Raw genomic sequence first — 18,638 nt, 5'->3', positions numbered from 1 at the left:
TGGAAAACTTCTAAGTGTATTTGCATAGAACTGTCTTGACTTATCACTTTATTATCTTGCAGTGTATTAACTTTGACTCATAAAAGCAAAATGTTTCATTTAGGTGTTAAATTAAGACACATATCAATTATTAAATTACTAGTCCCTACAGCTGACTAGTGTCCTCAGGATAATCTTTTCTTATCCTGCTTGCCAACTGTTTCTATGAACTAGAAACAAAATTTAGAAAGGAACTCTGAGCTGAATGAGAAGGGAAAATGAATGATGTTCAAGATGGGGCAGACCTGATAAAGTTACTAATACAAGAATCACGCCTTCCTCTGTGAACTGGGACAAACTCTTGGAAGCCATTCCTTGGATACACTAGATATCGCCTAAGATGACTTTCTACCAAAACAGGTAGAACAGTTATCCATTTGTGGAAGATACTGTTTTCTGCCCAGCGTGCCTCATTTCGTCAGGGTAACTGATGAGAAAACACTCTTCAGTTCTTGTTTCGTGAAGATGCTGGCAGTGCCAAGCAGCCAACAGTGTGCAGGTTTGAGGGTGGCCGGTTTTATTTCAGTACTGGAGAGAGGACATTTCCTCTAATGAGCTTTCTTTGGCTGTTCAATATTTATTACAGGTACTTAAACTGAGCTTTTATTACTTAATGTCCCATTTCCTTCCAAAAGGATGCCACCAGTGCTCGTATAACGCTGCCCAAATGTCTCATAAAACTGATGGCAGCTCTAAACTTTTCCAAGTTAGAGGATCACAGGGAACAGGAAGGGGCTTGATCAGGATCATTAAGACAGAGAAGCTTATCAGGGAACGGAGGTAAGTGGCATCAGCCAGAAAGCTAGTAAATCAAAATGGGAGGCATGGAGCAGGAATGGAAATGGCATATACATTCATTTTAATTAAAATAACATAGCAATTAACTGTATTCATTTCCATGTTCAATGAACAGAATTGCCTGCCACCAGTACCAGAGGCTGGAGAAGCAGTTTTCGTCTCCACCAGCAATTATGGAGAACTCACCCTCCTTTGAGGAAACAACAGGCTGGTGGCTCCCATCCCAACAGGCTACTGTTCCTGTACACATATCAGCTGGGTTTCCCCTTCTAATCCCTTTCAGAAAAACAGGGCAATCGCCATCACCTGGATGTTTATTTCCAAAGAAGTCATGGTCCGAGCTCCAAGCTCACTCACTCTCAGTGAAAGATTTTCATTTCACTTTCCCTCCATCCACACACATTTATATCTACTCACCCAACACCACCACAAATTCACTTGCATACAGATATCAGTAATGGTACTCAGCTCTCCTCTGTGTATTAAAGCTTCTTTCTTGAGTGGGATTAATCTTGGCAGCTGTCTGACAGGAGAGACTGTGTGGGACGAAAATGGTTTTACCTAACACTTGAAAGAAAGCAAAATAATCTCTGAGAGAATAAACTGAGTTTCAGCTCCTGCTCCTTCAATAGAAGGCTATTTGCCAAAGGAAAATACCCCACATCAGGAAAAATACACCAGTACAGCTTTAAAAAGTAACATAAGGACTGTACACTTTTTTTGTGTGTCCACATTTCAAAACATCTCTTAATAATATAACTAAGTCTCTCTGCAGGAGACCAGAATCTAAAGCAGTTTTAAAAATTACTTTGCATGAGGGAAATCCCATTGTTTTCCTTTAGCTATGGGGGAGCCAGAAGGGCTCTGCTTCCCATTCTCGCTCTGCTGTATTTTAGAAGGCAGGAACCCTAACAAAAAATACAGCAGAAAATATCTCCATCTTCCTGATTTATTTTTCCAAAGCAGTAACATTGGAGACACACAACTAAAGACAGGCATTTGCTCTGGTAGAAGCGAGGCTCCCAGGAAAGTTGCACTTGGAAAATGTAATTTAGCCCTAACCTTGTGTGAGGAGAGACTTCCTGCTTGCAGCTCCAAGACAAAGAACAGCAGATACTGTGAGCAAAGTACCACAAAAAACAAACCTAAGGCTTCGATTTGGAAAATTTCAGCTGAAGCAATTAATAGATAAAAGCAGATGAAAACATTATCTCTTATGGAGAGCACTATATTACCCATTGAGAAGGTGTGACTTTTTCCATCACTTACATCTCTCACATTAATACATGCTGCAAGACATCAGATTATTTTAAAAGTCAAAAAAGTAGAAAACCACTATATATACTTCATAATTTCAAATTATAAAGTAATTTCTAATTTCAACTAAATTCAAATACACTATTTGAAATTCAAGACATGCAAAAGTTAAGTTCTGTAACAGCTTTTCAGAGAAGCTAAGCACTAAATCTCTTACATAAACATTTTTTTTTCAAATGATTGTAGTATTTTCCACCTGCAACTTACATCTGCACAGTCAGTGTGGTTTGCACTTCCAGTAATTTCTTGTCCCAGATGTTAAAGATAAACTTGCCTTTTTTTGTTCCTAGGAAACACAGGAACCTTCCTACAAACCGTCCTACTAGCAGACTGGGAAAGTGACTCCCTCTCTGGGACTCCATTGGCATTAGCCCAGACCGAATGAACATATTCTTTTAATTGATTGAACCTACCCTGCAAATGAAGTCATGGACCTAGCCCAAAAATGGGGGTTAAAATAACACTACATTGCAAACTCCGGACTCCAGCTAGAACTTTTAAGAGATATATACAAGAGGGGAAGGGAAAAAAAAGCTTCCTGCTATGTCTTATCTCGTTAAAACTTCTAGCTTTATCAGTTAGAAGATTTAAAAGGATTTTCTGGCCCAAAATCTATTTTGCCCCAAAGGAACATGTAGAACATCAAAACTGAAGTGCAACTAGAAATTACGGAAATTTGCCACTGTGGGAAGAGTACCTTCCGAGCAAGCCTCTCCTGAAAGTTTTTCTCCACCTCCAACAACTGAAATAACTACACTGCTCTGTTTGAAGCAGTTCAAACTGTCCCTGTGGTATTTCCAGCTTGGCAACGAGGATCCCTGCGAGCTCTGGGCTGACAGCAAAAGCTGCAGCACTTCATGCGCCTGCACTTTGCTCCAGTTCAGTAGCACAATACTTTATATGTGTCTGCTCTCGCCTGCTGCCAGGATTGCTTCAAGCTTCAGCAACATTAACTGATGTCAAATTAATCATATTTGAGGCTGTTCCCTGGAATGAAGATGCTCTTGCTGGATCTCTAGAAAGGCACCTTAATAACACCCCATTCCCACTCCCTTCCCACACAGATGACTTTCAGTACACAAGTGCTGCATGTATTTAGCACATCTCAGAAATCATTTTGATAAAAACATACAGTAAATTCTGCATAGTGAAGCCTTTCCCAACATTTTAGAAGGCATGCAGAGCATGAGGATGAGGCAGTAACCTGTTTGCCTGGTGCTCTGCCATCTATCTCCCAGGACTCCTGAAAAACCGACACGGTTCCTCAAGGGACTTAGCTGATTAAAGAACATTAATTAATTGAGTGAACATCTGCGCTGTTTTGCAACTAATATTTAAAATCAGCTAGGAATTGTAATTTCTATAAGAGAAAAATATACAGAACAACTGCAGCCTGCTTTCTCACAAAACTGGAATAGAGGTCAGCAACTACAGCATTTACCATGGTGGTTTCTCAGAGATTTCCGAGGCCCTGAGCTGGCAGCAGTCAGTTTGCTTCCTGCTAAGCCTAGCGACAGTAACATTTTATTCTTGGCTTCACATGTGAACATATTAACCATGACAGTGCTGACATTTGTTGCTACATAAAAAGGAGAGTAAATAGTTTAGAAAGACGCCATTAAATTTAGAAATTATTGGTGCGGTTTGAAATTAAGTGCTGTCAACACAATTTATGCTTCTGCTTATATAAAAGAATGACTGGAATTTTAATAGCTTCTCTGAAGTGTGCATTAAAAAAAAACAGAGAAAAAATGAGAAATAAAAAGTGATGCTTTTAATTGTTTCCAAAATATATTACAAGAAGCATCTGACCTATTTAGTATCATAAAAGCTGAAAGACTGTCTGGTAGGACAGAATAGCTAGGAGGATGTGATGAGAAAAATGTCGTGTCACACATGTAACTGGATTGCTGCTTCCATCTCAGGGGCCAAAAGGTCTTCAGAGTCAGGATACAGACAGGGTCATCCTCTTCCTCACACAGGGATATTCTTTGTTCTTTCAACAGGAGACTTTATTAATTGAGACCAAGGCAGCCAGGGAGCCAAGGCAGCAGCATGTGCCTCCAGGAAGAAGGGGAGATCACCAGCAAAAATAACATTTTGTTGCACATGAAAGAAGCTGAGTAAGAGCCCAGAGACCACAAATTAAGATGACTACAAAAGAGAAGGCAGATTCACTGAAGCTGCCCGTAACAGCGTTTTGTCACAGCAGGCACTAAGTCTAGAGCCAGGCAGTTCGAGAGCCAGTCTGGGATCAGCACTGGATTGCCAAGTTATGGGACTGCCCTGAGAATCTGTGGGTTCTGAAATGCTTGCAAATTTTTCAGAGCTTTACAGAAATATTTGTTTCCAGTTTCTACTCAAGCTGGGCTGAATAGATCTCCTCCTCATAGCTCCTTGCTCTGAGTGTTACCGTTTTTAAAAAAGGGGGCCAGGAGGAGGCAGCTTTGAGCACTGAAAAACAGGCTGAATGACTGCCCTGAGACACCTGCGACAGCCTCAGGACATTCGACCTCACTCAGCCCTCACCATCTCACCATCAGGCTATGGGGCTGGCAATAATAGACATATAAAAAAAAACATACAGGCATTGGATTTTTTTTTCCTTCAGTAGTGTTTTGGAGTATTCTTAAGAAATCATTGGCCCTAGCTGTGATTCCTTTTCCTCACCAATACAGACAGTTCAAAGCCTGCTGAAGGATTAACAAATAATCTATGTGCTCTCATGATACCATTCCCTAAGCTTATCTACTTGCTTTGAAGAGTAAATAATTTTTGGGGGGGAAATCTGGCTCCACTCCAGCCCAGTGCTACTCTGCTGTAACAACTTTGAAGAAAAGAAAGAAGATTTTGCCAAATCCAGCTCACAGCCTTCTGTAGAAAGGGCTTTTCCCTGCTGTCCCCGTGGCTTACGCTTCTGTAAAGTAAACACGCTGTTTGCAGACTGAATTTCTGAAGGCAAAACTAAAGTTTGACAGACTTAGCAGGCAACTGGTCCTGCTGCATCAGAAGGGAGTGCTTCAAGCCTGGGCCGCAGAACCTGCCCCTGTGGTGTATGTGTGTGTACAGCAAACTTAAACATCAAAGAATGATTGCACCACAACAATCTGTGTTTTTATCCCTATAAAACAGAACACAACAGATGCAAATAATGGTGAAACACTTACCCTGGAATCCTTTTCCAGGCGAAGCCTGTGTTGAAGGCTGCGTCGTCTTCTCGCCTTGGCAATGCCATTGTGGTAAAAGAAGTACCCAGTATCTAGAAAATGCAGCTGTGGAAGACAGAAAATAAACCATGTAGCTAGTGGTTCATAAGAAAGACAACCTGGCAAACTTCTACCTGGGAAGCATCAGGAAGCCATGGCAACACTTGAAGACTTACCCCAAATTGCAGCAAACACTCTTGAGAATGTTACTTTTGAACAATGTGCCTAGTACCATTCAGATTATTTGCTACATGTTTAGAGGTATTACCTGTGCTAGAGGTGTTATTTCACTTGTAAACACTTGGTTGTATTTCTACCTTATGTTTAAGGTCAACAATACAAATATTTCTGTAGGGCTTCCCACATTGGCATAGGATTATTTCCTACTTCCTGAGAAAGCCAGGAAAAAGGAAAAAAAAAGAATAAAATGAACTGCATTTAAAGAATAAAATGAACTGGATTTAAAACCACCACAACCACCTTCATCAATAAGGCATTGCTCAAATGCTTTTCTGAGCCTTCGTGCTCTTCAAGAAGAGCACGTTGCCTCCTGCAGTCAGCTCAAAAGTGCCATTTGTGTCACTAAGTCTGCAACGTTCTCCTCATTCCGTCTTAACAGGGAGATTCCAGTTGACTGTTTAACTCTGACCCACTGTATTTTTTAAGCCAAGCCTTAAATAGATTGTAGAACCTGAAAGAAATAGGCGCTTCTCAAGGAGTTCTATGTTAATGCTCTGATGTTTCAATTGCAAAGTTTAGACTAGCCTGTACATAAAATGATTACAGGAAACAGTTCAAAACAGCCATGAGGGCATTACCCCTTTTACATCTATCATTACATCTGCTAGTGTGCTGCAAACATATTACGGCATATGGAATTGGGTGGCAACAGAAATGTCACTTGCACACAGTGAAATTTTGAATGTTTAAATTTCAGTGACATGCCAAAAATGAATAACTGTTTTTTTCAAAGTTTTTTTTTGTATTTTAATTGAATATTTCAATAAAATCAAAACACTGAAGTTCTAGCTCTTAAAACTTTATTCACTATGATATAAAAATGCATTAGCACAAAGTAACTTAAAATAACTAACTAATCTAAACATTTTGTTCCAATAGAAGACTTTGTATTAAGTATATAAAAAAGGTTAAGGAGATTTAATCAAAACCATTGTGGTCCCTTAAAGCTGATTAGTGGTGTTGTCTGGAGAGCTCTTCTGGGCAAGTTATCAGAGAATTTTGCATCAGCTCTATAATGTGTAAAAAACAAAACAAAACAAAAAACATATAACAGCTGAACCAGAAGAAATGAGACTACAAAAAGCTAATGGCAGAACCCACATAGGTCTTCTATACTACATATCTACTGACAGAGCCATTGCTCTTAAGGTCAAAATTCTGTTTTTTTTTTTTTTTTTTTTTTTTTAAACAGATGCTTCATCATTAAAAAAAAAGTCTAAACATGACACCTTTACATGAAGGTTAACAAGGATGCTCCAAATCCAAATTTTATCACTAGATTCATCTTTAGATAGCCTCTTAATCCTCATGCAGGATATATCACTTTAAGTCTCAAAAAATACGCAGGAAAAAAACTAAGCAACTTCCCTTACATATGACACAGCAGTTTTGAAGATATCTGGAAATATCTATTGCGTGCTTATTATTTTTGCCTGTGGATCAGGTTTGTTGTGTAAGAGAAGAGTGAAGCCTTCTGCCCTCCAGGGAAAATTAGCAATTATGCAAGATAACAAATTATTGGAAGGCACTTGAGGAGAACTGTTTAGATTTAGAAAAGAGTCTACTCTTGCCTTGAAGTACATAAGGTGCAGTGCAATGTATCTGTGAAGGACTGTCTAGGAGCCCAGGAACAACCAGCACTTCATTATTTGCTATATTTGTCTAAAATTACAGGTGAAAAAAATTATGCAAGTAAAATCAAAATCACAAACAAAACACAGTAAGGGGAGCAAAATCCTTATTTGAGCAAAATGCAGAATTTGTCAGCTTTGCAACATCCTTGTGATTTTTAACAATACTATCTATACTCTACTAACTATACTATATGAAATCCTGCTTAACCTCCTTCCTAGAAAGGTTGAAAACCCAACAATAATTTTCAGAAATTTGATGTTCAACTACATAAAATAAATGGGGCTTATCTAGCAGAGAAATGGCTGGCACGTACAGTCCATCAAGGAAGGGAGCAGGAATGTTTCACATTTCACACTGTTTTAGCATGTCTGTCACCTCGAGATATCTGGGTTTTTTGGGGTTTTTTTTTGTTTGTTTCTTTGTTTGTTTTTTTCTGTGGAAAAATTGGAAGCAGTTCCAGGCTCCTGTGCTTGCATGTTCACTTGGATGTCCGCATGCAATTCACCTGAGTCCCCCCAGTTTGTAGCATTTTCAGAGCATGTTTCATCTGGCCTATTTTAGGTGGTCATCTTAAAATGAGCTGCACTGAGTCCCAGAAACCCATCTCTTGTCTACTTTTGGGCAGCTTGATTCTGATTGTAAAAGGCTAATTCTTATCACTTTTGTTCTTGCAGGTGCTGCCAAGAGCTTAGAAAACACTGTTCCCCAATTCAGTTTCAGATTTGCAGTATTTGGAATTTGGTCTGTAGTACAAGGACTCACCATAGTTACATCACTGTCAAATTTGTCACTGAAGAGCTTTATCCCACAAAACCAGTTTAAGTCAGCAGTGCTAATATTGTGGATTTGCTATTAGTTCTAACAGTGACTTAAAGAAGTAATTTAAGGCCTTTAAGAGAGTTATTCTAGTTTATGTGAATGGACATTTTTTCAGACTTTTGAAAGGGTTATTCTAGTTTATGTAAATGGATCTCTGCATTTTAGGGAGTTTAATCCATTACTCACAAGTAACTGTAAAAGATAGTGATTCTGTCGATCAGGTGTGTTGTTGAAAACAGCTAAAGAAGAAGACTCTCTAGATTTGGATTACATAATTCCTCAGATGCTAACACTACCATTAGGCTGTTTGGTCTGAATCAGACTCACTATCCAGAGTCGGTTATTGCCACTGTTCATTTGAAAATCCAATGTAAAAACGTAGCAATAACCATTTTGTCCTTGAACGTGGATGATGAGAGACCTGCAAGATGGAGACGCTCTCACCCCAGCCCCGGGAGGAATTACGGAGCTCGGCACCAAGACAAGTCGTCATGAGCACCTAGCGCTCATGTTATCGTTTCTCGCAGCAATATTTGGCCACTGGGAAAATGAGATGCAGCCTCTTCCAGTCACTCAACTAAGTGGCTCCATAACAACCACATATACAACTGGTAAACATACTCATTATTTAGGTTAATAAAGTAAGTACGATTCTACCAAAAGTCAAAATTAACTCAGTTTTCTTAAAACAGATGTCAGCAACACAAAGTGAAATTTTTCACAACTTGGGAGAATTTACTGGTAAAGAAAGCAAAAACGAAGAAGAGAAATTAGACTCTAGCCATTCCTTGGGGCACACTTCAAAACGTGCTCCTGCTAGTCATGATTTCATGGAATTACTCCTCAATTTTGCAGTACAAATTAGATCACAGCCAGAAAATGTACAGATTTTGACCCAGCTTATCAACTGAAGTTCAATCAGCTGGTGACGTTTAATGCTCTAAGCACAAAATAACTGCCTTTGGCCACTTCTACATTTTGTTACCACAGGCCAGGAGTTCGTGCACTGTTCGTGTCTGCCTCTGACAACAGGGCTCCTCTGGGCGCACCACAGAAACACTAAAATGTGAAGTGATATCATCAATACATATTTATGTTCATACACACACACGTAATATATATGCATGTGATCAGGTACCTTTTTAGCAACAGATATTTGGTAAATATTTAAATAAATTTAAATAATACATGATGGAAATCCCTTACTTATATAAGCACATCTGCCTTAGGGAAAACTGGTACGAAAACTCTAAGAAATACTTTGATTTAATTAGATTCTGCACATTTCAGTGGTATTTCTAGCTAAGCTGGATCAATTCTGCTGACAGCAATCAGCAGAACCGACAAAGGGCCATTTATCCCTGTCCCAAGCCACATCCCATCTCTCCTTCTAAGCACATAACTGAACAGTTTGACTAATATTGTCACGCTTGAACCTGATGTCAAATTATTTCTAAAAACATTGAAATAAAAATAATTTCATATATTAAAAGCATAGTGTTATGGTAGAGTGTGCCCTTGCTGACAATTACCAGTACTATGGCATGGAGCGAGACAAGATGTGGCTGCCCACTAACCTCCTGCACCTCAGCATTTCAGCATAATTTTTAATTTAATTCCATGTAGCAACATGCATAAGACACAAACACACATACAAGGACTCAGTCGATGGAGCACCTGAAAGCTAAGTCATGAACTCAGACTTTAGGGCAGCTTGGACCAAAAGCAGCTTGAACCAAAACTAGCAGGTTACTGGCAAGAGCTACGAAAGAAAGCACAAAAAAGCATGAACTGCACTAATGCAAAGATATCTGCCTTAAACCAGCACCTGAGGAGGATCTGTAGCTCTGTTCCTTTTCAAAATCTTCGTTTTCTTTCTTCTCCATGTCTGTTTAATACCAGGCTGCCAAGCACTAACAGACAGGGAGCTTCACATGGGGGTTTCAGTCATCAGACCACACGGAGCAGCTAGTCCAGTTCAAAGAGAAAGAGTCATCAGCTCTGGGAGAAGGGTACGAGCTTAACAGGGTGAGAGAGGGAAGCTCATGGGCTAGAAACAAAACTGATGTTAAATTTTACTACTCCAGCCAGGCAAGGCGAACACAGGTTTTTATTTAGTCTCTCACAGCACTTGAGCATTTCGAGCCTGGAATACTGCTTTCTGTACCAGAATACACTCCGTTTAACATGAATAAAATATGTTCAGTCTGAAGAGAAAAAATTGAATTTTGAAGACTGAAATTGAGTATTTTAAGAACATCAGAAAAGAGAAAAAAAGTGCACATTGTTTTATCTGAATTTTATTCTGCACTATATCTAAATTGTAAGAGAAGATGAATGGCTTTACACTTAAAAGAAAAGCGCATTTCCCTGCCAAGTTTCAGAGGTAAGGTCAGAAGGAACACACTGGAATAAGGGCCTGTTCAGATCCACAACTGTCATTGTGCCCATGTTAACAGAAAAGTTTTGCAAACCTGAAAACACCTTCACACTCTGATTTTTGATACTTTTTCACCCAAACTCAGAATTGACAATTCTGGAGGAGAGTTGGTTCTGAGTCCTTCCTAAATCACTAAATTTGGTTGAAGCACATTTCTAAAGTTAACAGATACAGGGAAACACGAGGTCCCTGAGGCGCTCCTGGCAATTCACCAGTCAAAGCCTTGAAGGGAGGTTGCTACTGCACTTGGCGTTTATAAATAAGCGAGAAAAGTCAGTGGTCACCCAGAGAGCTAATTTTAGAGTCAGAGCCCTTCATTTCACTTGTGTTTTATAAAGGGCAAATGGGCAGAAAGGAGGATCCTCCAGCTCCTAGAGAGCACAGGCTATACCCCATTTCTTTAACTGTATCTAAGAAAGAGATCCCCCTGTTTAGCTCCTCTTTGACTTCCGATACTCCTCCAGTAACACTGCCGGTGTCTCTTCTTAGTAACAGTTAAGTATCTATTTGTGGTATTTCAGGTTTGGTTCTGTAGCAGAAAGCAGGTCTGCCGTATTTCCCTCTTACTCAGCAGGAAGCAGATACTCCAGTTCAGCTCCCTGTTTGAGCATTGGTCCCTACACTCATGGAACACACCCAACATTTCCGTGTCTGACTTTGGACCTGCGGCCGTAAATCCATGTCTAAGGGGATCCGATCCCACAGTCGTGGGATCCAAACTGCGTGCGGTGGCTGCACACCCCAGGTGCAGCACAGCTCTGTCCAGGACGGCCACCCCAAAGCACAGCCTGTGGGCACAGGGCTGACCTAAAACCTCTGTTTGGGTAGCACAGGGTTAGCTCTTTGGGACAAACTTAGGAGGGTTAAAGGCAGAGCTCCCATGCATTTGCAACAGAAGCAAAACACCCACATCCTGCAGGTTAGTTAGGAAAATCCTGCCCTTGGCAGCCAAGCGGTTCAGCTTCCACCAGAGGCTGGCGGGATATGGAGACCTGGGCTGCTCAACACAGCTTTTATAGCGCAGCCAGCACTGCTGACCTGCAGCCAGCATCCTGTTCATTTACGTATTTGTGAAATATTTAAGTGTTTGTGAAAGTCCAAATAAAAAGGCAAAATGACAGGGTTTTCTGATGACAGGGATAGCACTATAGGACAAAGCTATAAAACACAGCACAGTTGTTTTTACTGCATTTCCCACTGATATTAGCCACAGATGTGACAGACTGTAACAGCACAGGAGGATTTCCCAAGTATAATATTTTAATTAGACTGGCAGAATTTAGCATTAGGATGTTGTGTCTTAGCACCTGACATGTCGTGTAAGGATACAAGATTGTCTTTCACATTCCCACAAAAGTAGATTCTTCTGAAAGGCAAGAGAAATGCAGGGTTGCCAGGGTGCACCTCAGTGCTCAGAAAGAGCCTGACCACGGTCAGGCTCCAAGGCCAATGCCAAGGATGCCACAGGTTTGGAGGCACAGGCACTTACCCTCAGAGCTGGAAGAGCATTGACAACTTATTTTTCTAGTGATTGAGACTGAATGAGGTCTACTAGTGTAGAAACAAAAGGCTCTAGCTCTTCCACAGTAACCCAGACCAGCTGGCTCTGGTTGTGACATGACAATAGGATCTGTCCATCTGGCCTCATACCAGAAAACAGGCTTCCAAAACAGGGCTCGTTACAGTTGCAGTTACTCTTCTGCTGCAGAGGTTTGTAGCCTTGGGACAGAAGAGCAATCTGAAGCTGATGTAGGTAATAGCCATAGGTATCCATATTGTCTCTTAAAAACAGTCTTCAGACTGTCTGTCTTTATCCAGTGCTGATACTAAAATAACACCCTTCACTTACAAAACCCGTAGCACAGGTTTGATATACGAAGACACTGGCAGACTTGGAGCGAATGAAACAGAGATCCGTTCTGCCCACGTTAGTTGTCACATGCAGCGCAAACCTGGAACCCTATTTGCACAGCACCGAAATCTCTGCATGCTCTCAGAAACCTTCCACACAGAGATGCATGAGGGAGAGCAATGAAGTGGGAACTGCAGCGACTACATGCAGTACTTGGATGGGATTTCCCTGGAGGGAAGACTGGCTCCAATCCATCGGCAGGGCCAGGAGGTGGGCGCCTGCTGGAAAGCAGGCCAGAACACCACATGAAACACTGGTCTGCTGTGACCAAAACCTCCTGGAAATACCACGTACTTCTTCGGGTATATTCTCCATTTTTCTCCCTGATTCTTGGAAAAATAATGGAATTTAAATCCCCACTTGGGCTTGCAGTATCAGAAAAAACAATATACAAGCAGAAAAAGAATTACCCTCACTGTAGTGCATTTCCTGGGTCTCTACCACATGCTCAATTTTGCCAATGTATTGAAAGAACTGTTGCAAAAGGAAATATTATGCAGAGCACAAGCAATACAGAATAAATACAATTATAAATGCAGCAGCTTTATAAATAGCCAGAATTTTGTATCTTCATGTTTACTGGGCTATGGCCCAGTAAACAAAAAATTTATCTGCAATGGTGAGGTTTAATGCATGTGTTTTGCTGAAAAACAGAAACACACTCTGTTTCCAAACAGCAATAGAGCAGTTACAGCAGGTATCTGTAGTAGGGAGTCTGACCTTCTTGTTTTATATTCCAACTAATGAATGCTATGAAAACTTGACAGGATAATTATTTTAAACTTCAAACAGAGGCTTCCAGACACTTCCAGCTCTGCCAGCACACCAATTTGAGCCTCTAGTAACGAAGGAACTTAGTGGTTCAGGGATGTACTAGAGACTGAGTTTTACATTCCTCTTTACACTGACAGCTTTACAGTTTTCACAGGCATAAGCAGGGATATTTAGTAACAGCAGATTTTTGTTGCTCTTGTTGTTCTGAGTTAGCCAGTGAAAGCACTTGCTCCTGGGATTATTTCTGCATCCAAGGCAGAATGCAAAAATAGATAAATGAAAACACCCCATGGTGAGCGAATAAATTCTTTTCACACTCCTCGCACCATACATGTGGCAAATTCTTAGCTACCATGGTGCAACTCTGATTTAATTCCACCAAAATCGATGGGTTTTCTCTCAAGTGTAAAGAGGAGCAAATAAGACTTGCCAGTAGGGACCTGGTGCTCCTGGATCCCTCACCAGCTGCAGGATCAAACCTTTCCAACAATTAATTGTTTTTTCTCCTCATTTGAACATATCACCTCAGATTACCTCTTTGAAACTGCAGCATTCTCTTTTATGCTGATCCATTAAAATTTGGTGGATATACGATTTGCATTTGTACAAAACTTGCTTTTTCTTATCTTTTCTTAACACAAAATTTCAGCAGGGAAATCTAGGAAATTAAACCTTTCAGTTTTCTTACAAAAAAAAAAAAAAAGTACCTTCCATTTCCAAAGAGGTTTTTCTGTTTCCTTAATAAGAGATTACTTGGTGGGAACAAACATCCTTTCCTCTAGACTAGCAAAAATCACAGAGCTAATATTTAACACGTGTTAGTGCACAGAAACACTGCAGTGGCAGGCCTGAGCAGAAGGCCTCACATAGGCAGGGCAACCCAGGTGCTCGGCCACCTTGACCAGTCTGGATGCAAAAAATCGTGGGCTACAGCAGCAAGAAACATGGCTTGTTTCTCTGGGAAGTTTTGTTTTCAGTAACTCTGCACTTTGCAATGTGAAAAAAAAACAAAACAATTATTTACCACTGTTTCATCATGAAATTCCTGGCCAACACCACCTCAACCAGCAGCCTCGTAAGCAAAAACGGACTGCTGAGAGAGTTGCCTTGTTTTTTTGCAAGAGTTGGGGAAAGAGTTAATAATTTTTGATAAGTCAGGTGATATACCCAGGAAAGAAAACAAAAAGCATACAAACTTCGAGACATATACAATTCTCCATGTCTTAAAATCCCTCTCCAGTTCTTATTTTCAAACCTGAGAGCACTGAATGCCAATTATGTAACAGCCTCACCTCAGTACTACCAGAAGTGGAATATTTAGATATGATACCATTTTGTAGATTGTATTTGCCTCTGTGTTGTTTTAATGTGTTGTTTATGAAATAAAAATAGATGCAAAAACTCCCATCTCCAATTAGGAGACCTTTCTGAGTGCTTCTTACAACTCTCCTCTTCAGAAAGGAATTGCAAAGGAAAGATGCCAAAATCAGGAAGCAGCACTTACTTAAATATTGCTTCTTTAGCCTGCACTGAGAAATGTCTTTTGGAAGCAATCATGCTAGAAGGCAAATAAAAAGATGGAATAAAAAGGTCCTCTCATAGTTCTTTGGGGACTGTCTCATGATTCCTGAATCCTTGGTAAGATGGTTAAGGAAAGAATGTTCTTTACAACAGCACTTGTTCCACAAGGAATATACAGAATCAGTTTCTGCAGGTACAGTGGACTGAAAAAATGCAATCTTTAAAGCTTCAAAGAACAGTTGGAATTATAAGGAGAATCTCTGAATTCAGGAAATTCAGGGGAAAAAAGAGAGAAAAAAAAAAGGACAGTGTTTCTGAGATAGTGTAATGTCAGGATCCTAATTCTACAAAAAGAAATCTGTTTTCATGAGTGCAGAGCACTCAATCAATTATAAAAGCCCTGAATTTAAACCATGCACTTTTGCCCACCTGAAGTCTTGTAGCAATTTCAGAATGATGATAGGAAACCGGGCCAAAGAATCAATTAGACAGACATCAAACTGTTCATAACATCAATCTTCAAAGCAATGTTTTCTCTTGCATTTCCACAGAAATCTGTTAAATAACTACAACATGCTCAGGACTTATCTTTGTTACTGTGAAAAGCCATATGCACTAAAAATATAGAATTATAAATCAGCTCCTGTGAAAAGATGGCAAAATAGGTCTGTGATATACAACAAGTGTAACAGAAATCCTTCTTGTATATATCTTAAATATGCACACAGACAAAAAAAAGCTGATTCTGGGCTAAGGTTGAGAAAGTATTTCTAGCAGGAATACCTACACTGCAATAGAGGTGACTCTTTTCAGAGTATAGCTCTACTCAGGTACTGCCAAGGGTATCTGTATTTGGTTTAATAATTAGTTTTATTGTCCAAAACACATGCAACAACATATATACACGTGGTTCCTTCCTTGGAGTTTACCACCAACAGATCTGCTTCCCTCCACGTGCATGTTTAACTCCTAGCAATGCTGCTTCTGCCACGAAAGCTGAATCTGCAGCCTGCAAGTTGAGCCGCTAGATGTGCCCCATGAGAGTAAAGCAGACCCCAAGCCACCAGAGTAGCTGGCCCAAGCTCACCACCAAGCCCTGAAGCAGAGGCGAGATGGCTATGAGCCTCTGATGGATTATCCTCCAATAGAGACAGCTAAACCTTCCAAACTTTCACCGTTCCTTAAAATCACTGCCTTGCAGGTAAGCAGGGCTGATTTTTCTTGCGTTTGTGGCTTTCTAGCTTTTCTGGAGAGATCCACATCCCCAAGGAATCACCCCTGTCGCACATCCCGTGGAGCAGGCACCCTCCCTAGCGCACCCGAGGGACCCTCCTGCTCGCTGCTCACACAGGCAGCCAAGAGACTCATTTCCACAGAGACCTGCACAAGCACCCCGGGGACAGGAACCATGGAAGGGGGAAGAACTAACACCCCAGAAAGCACCCTTCTTCATCCTGCAACATCCCCCTGCCTGGGACACTGGTTCAGTTGAAAGCAACTAGCGAAAGGGGAAAGAATTGAAGGTCTGTGGAAGGACACCATCCTGTCCTCTCATCAGTCTGACAGTAGGCAATAAAAAGAGAAAACTATAGACCAAAGAGCTCTATCTAAGGAGTTTCTTACAACCTGACCTCCACCCCACCATGGACCCCTTTCAAAGGGCATCAGCAGCCAGCCCTGCCACTACTAGGACAAGACTGTGAGCCCAAAACAAAAGCACCATAGCATCCCAGCAGCAGGACTTGGCTGTGGCCAAAGCAAAACACTTTTGCCCTCATTTCTCTTATGAATCTCTGCTGGAATTGAGACGAGGCAGTTCAAGGTGAGGGGATGCCTCACTTCATGTTTTTTCTTTATGTGCTCTCTTTTTATAAAAAAAAAATCAAGAGTTCCATTCCTTTCACTGATCCATGATCAAGGTGTGATTCCTATTCACTTCCTCAGAGGTTGGATAAGGTTCTCATTGCATAACTACCAAGAAAAACAAAAAAGAACAAAACCAAACAGCCAACATGTAGCAGAGACGCTCGTCCAACTTCCCCTGCAAGCCCGGGCACCAGGACCACCCAGAGTTGTACGGACCAGGGCATGCCACGGATTTCTCTCCTCCTATCCTCATCTCGGATCCGGCTGCACCCTCAGATATTTAGGGATCTACCTATTTGAATGGTGGGATTTCCAGTGGAGCTGGGATGCTCAGGAGCTGGTAAGAGATTCCCAGCCCCTGTGGCTACCTAGTGTTTTCCTGGGCCCTCAGCACAAAGACGCTGACACTTCAAGTTTGCCAGCTTGTATCTGTCCAAGAGATGCGTGGGCTGCTTACCAATGTTAGCTTCTCTGGCTTGGGGATGCCCTTTTTTGCTGCGACAAGAGCAGGGAATCCTAAGGAAGCCGTCACCCTTGCAAACTTAGTGTCGGACCCCCCCACGGGAGTTCCATTCCATTCTGTGCAAGCTCTTCCACGGCAGCGTCTCCAGCGCTCCGGCAGGAGGCAGCTCGCGCGGAGGCTGCTGCGGGAGAGGGCAGGGGCTGCCCCGCGGGGCCCCCTCGTCGAGCGGCTCCCCGCTTACCTTGCGCACGCCGCCGAAGCCCAGCTCGCTCGCCAGCCGCTCGGCCTCCGCCTGCTCCCCGCCGCGCAGCTCCACCAAGAAATGGTTGGTGTAGAGGGCGGCGCGGGCCGAGGCGCCAACGAGGAAGAGCAGCAGCAGGACGAAGACGACGAGGAGGAGGGCGCCCCGCAGCAGCAGCGGCCCCGCCAGCATGGCCCCGCGCTGCGCGCCCGCCGAGGCGACCGCGGGGAGCGGCCAACGAGCGGCGCGAGGGTTCTTGGAAATTAAAATGAAATCAAAATGAAGGACCTACAAGAAGGAGCCGGCGGGCGCCCCTGCGGGTGTAAGGCGCGTGTGTGCGGTGCGTGCGCGCGGCCAGCACCGCATCCCCGGCCCCTCCTCGCCTCTCGCTCTGCAGCGGCCGAGGGGCAGCTCCGCCGCCAGGAGCCGCGGCGCTGCCAATCACGGCGCGGGAGCAGCGCCCCCGCCTCCCCCCTCCAGCTACCGGCTCGCTGCTCCCCGCCGGGGACTCCGCTGTCTCCGCCCCGCCAGTCCCTCACACACCCTCTTTTCCCGCACACACGCGCCCACGCCCCCCCCACACACACCTCCGCATACACCACCTCCACACGCACACCCCTCATACACCCCCGCATACACCACCTCCACACGCACACCCCTCATACACCCGCCCCCACACACACGGACACTCCTGCATACAGACCCGCACACACCTCCCCCCCACACACATCCCCACATACACCCTCCCCCCACACACACACACCCACGGACACCTTCGCATACACCCTCCCCTGCATACACCCTGCCCTGCACACACACACACACCCGCTTACCACCCCGGCATGGACATCCCTACATATACCCCCGCTTCCCTCTCACACACCACGGACACCACGGACACTGCCACATACACTGTCCCCATTCTCCACACACACCACGGACAGCCCCACATACACCCTCCCCACACCCCCACGGTAACCTCCGCATATACCCTCCCCGCCCCCTACACACACCCCACAGAGACCCCTGAATACACCCTGCCCGGCATACACCTCCCCCACACACACTCCCCATACTTGCATACACCCCCCACACACCCGCACCCCCACATACACCACACACACCTGCCCCACACCCCCACACACACCTCATGGACACCTCCACATACACCACACCCCACACATACACGCCCCCCACCCCCCGCGGTCACCCCCACATACACAACATCCCTCCATGTACACAAACCCCATGGATACCCTCACATACACACCCCCGCACACACACACCACAGACACCCCTACATAAACCACCCTCCTCACACCTCACGCATACCCACACACTACACCCCACGGACACCCCACATACAC

At 43.1% G+C, this 18,638-nt stretch overlaps 1 protein-coding gene across 1 annotated transcript in view; it reads right to left on the bottom strand.

Annotated features, from left to right (window-relative positions):
- Nucleotides 1-17,480, bottom strand: part of PCSK2 (proprotein convertase subtilisin/kexin type 2) — a 91,364-nt gene extending 73,884 nt beyond the window's left edge. Inside the window, exons 1-2 of the mRNA XM_010211387.2 lie at nt 17,272-17,480; nt 5,322-5,426 (exon numbers count right to left, since the gene is read on the bottom strand). Of these exons, the coding sequence (XP_010209689.2) occupies nt 5,322-5,426; nt 17,272-17,463 (297 nt within the window). The 5' untranslated portion in view covers nt 17,464-17,480. The remainder of the gene's footprint in view (nt 1-5,321; nt 5,427-17,271) is intronic.
- Nucleotides 17,481-18,638: the final 1,158 nt, after the last annotated feature.

The sequence above is a fragment of the Tinamus guttatus genome, unplaced genomic scaffold (genome assembly GCF_059628265.1).
Source record: "Tinamus guttatus ecotype Peru unplaced genomic scaffold, ASM5962826v1 Tinamus_guttatus_pri_ptg000090l, whole genome shotgun sequence".
In the NCBI taxonomy this organism is placed as follows: domain Eukaryota; kingdom Metazoa; phylum Chordata; class Aves; order Tinamiformes; family Tinamidae; genus Tinamus; species Tinamus guttatus.
This window is presented reverse-complemented; position numbering and strand designations above follow the sequence as displayed.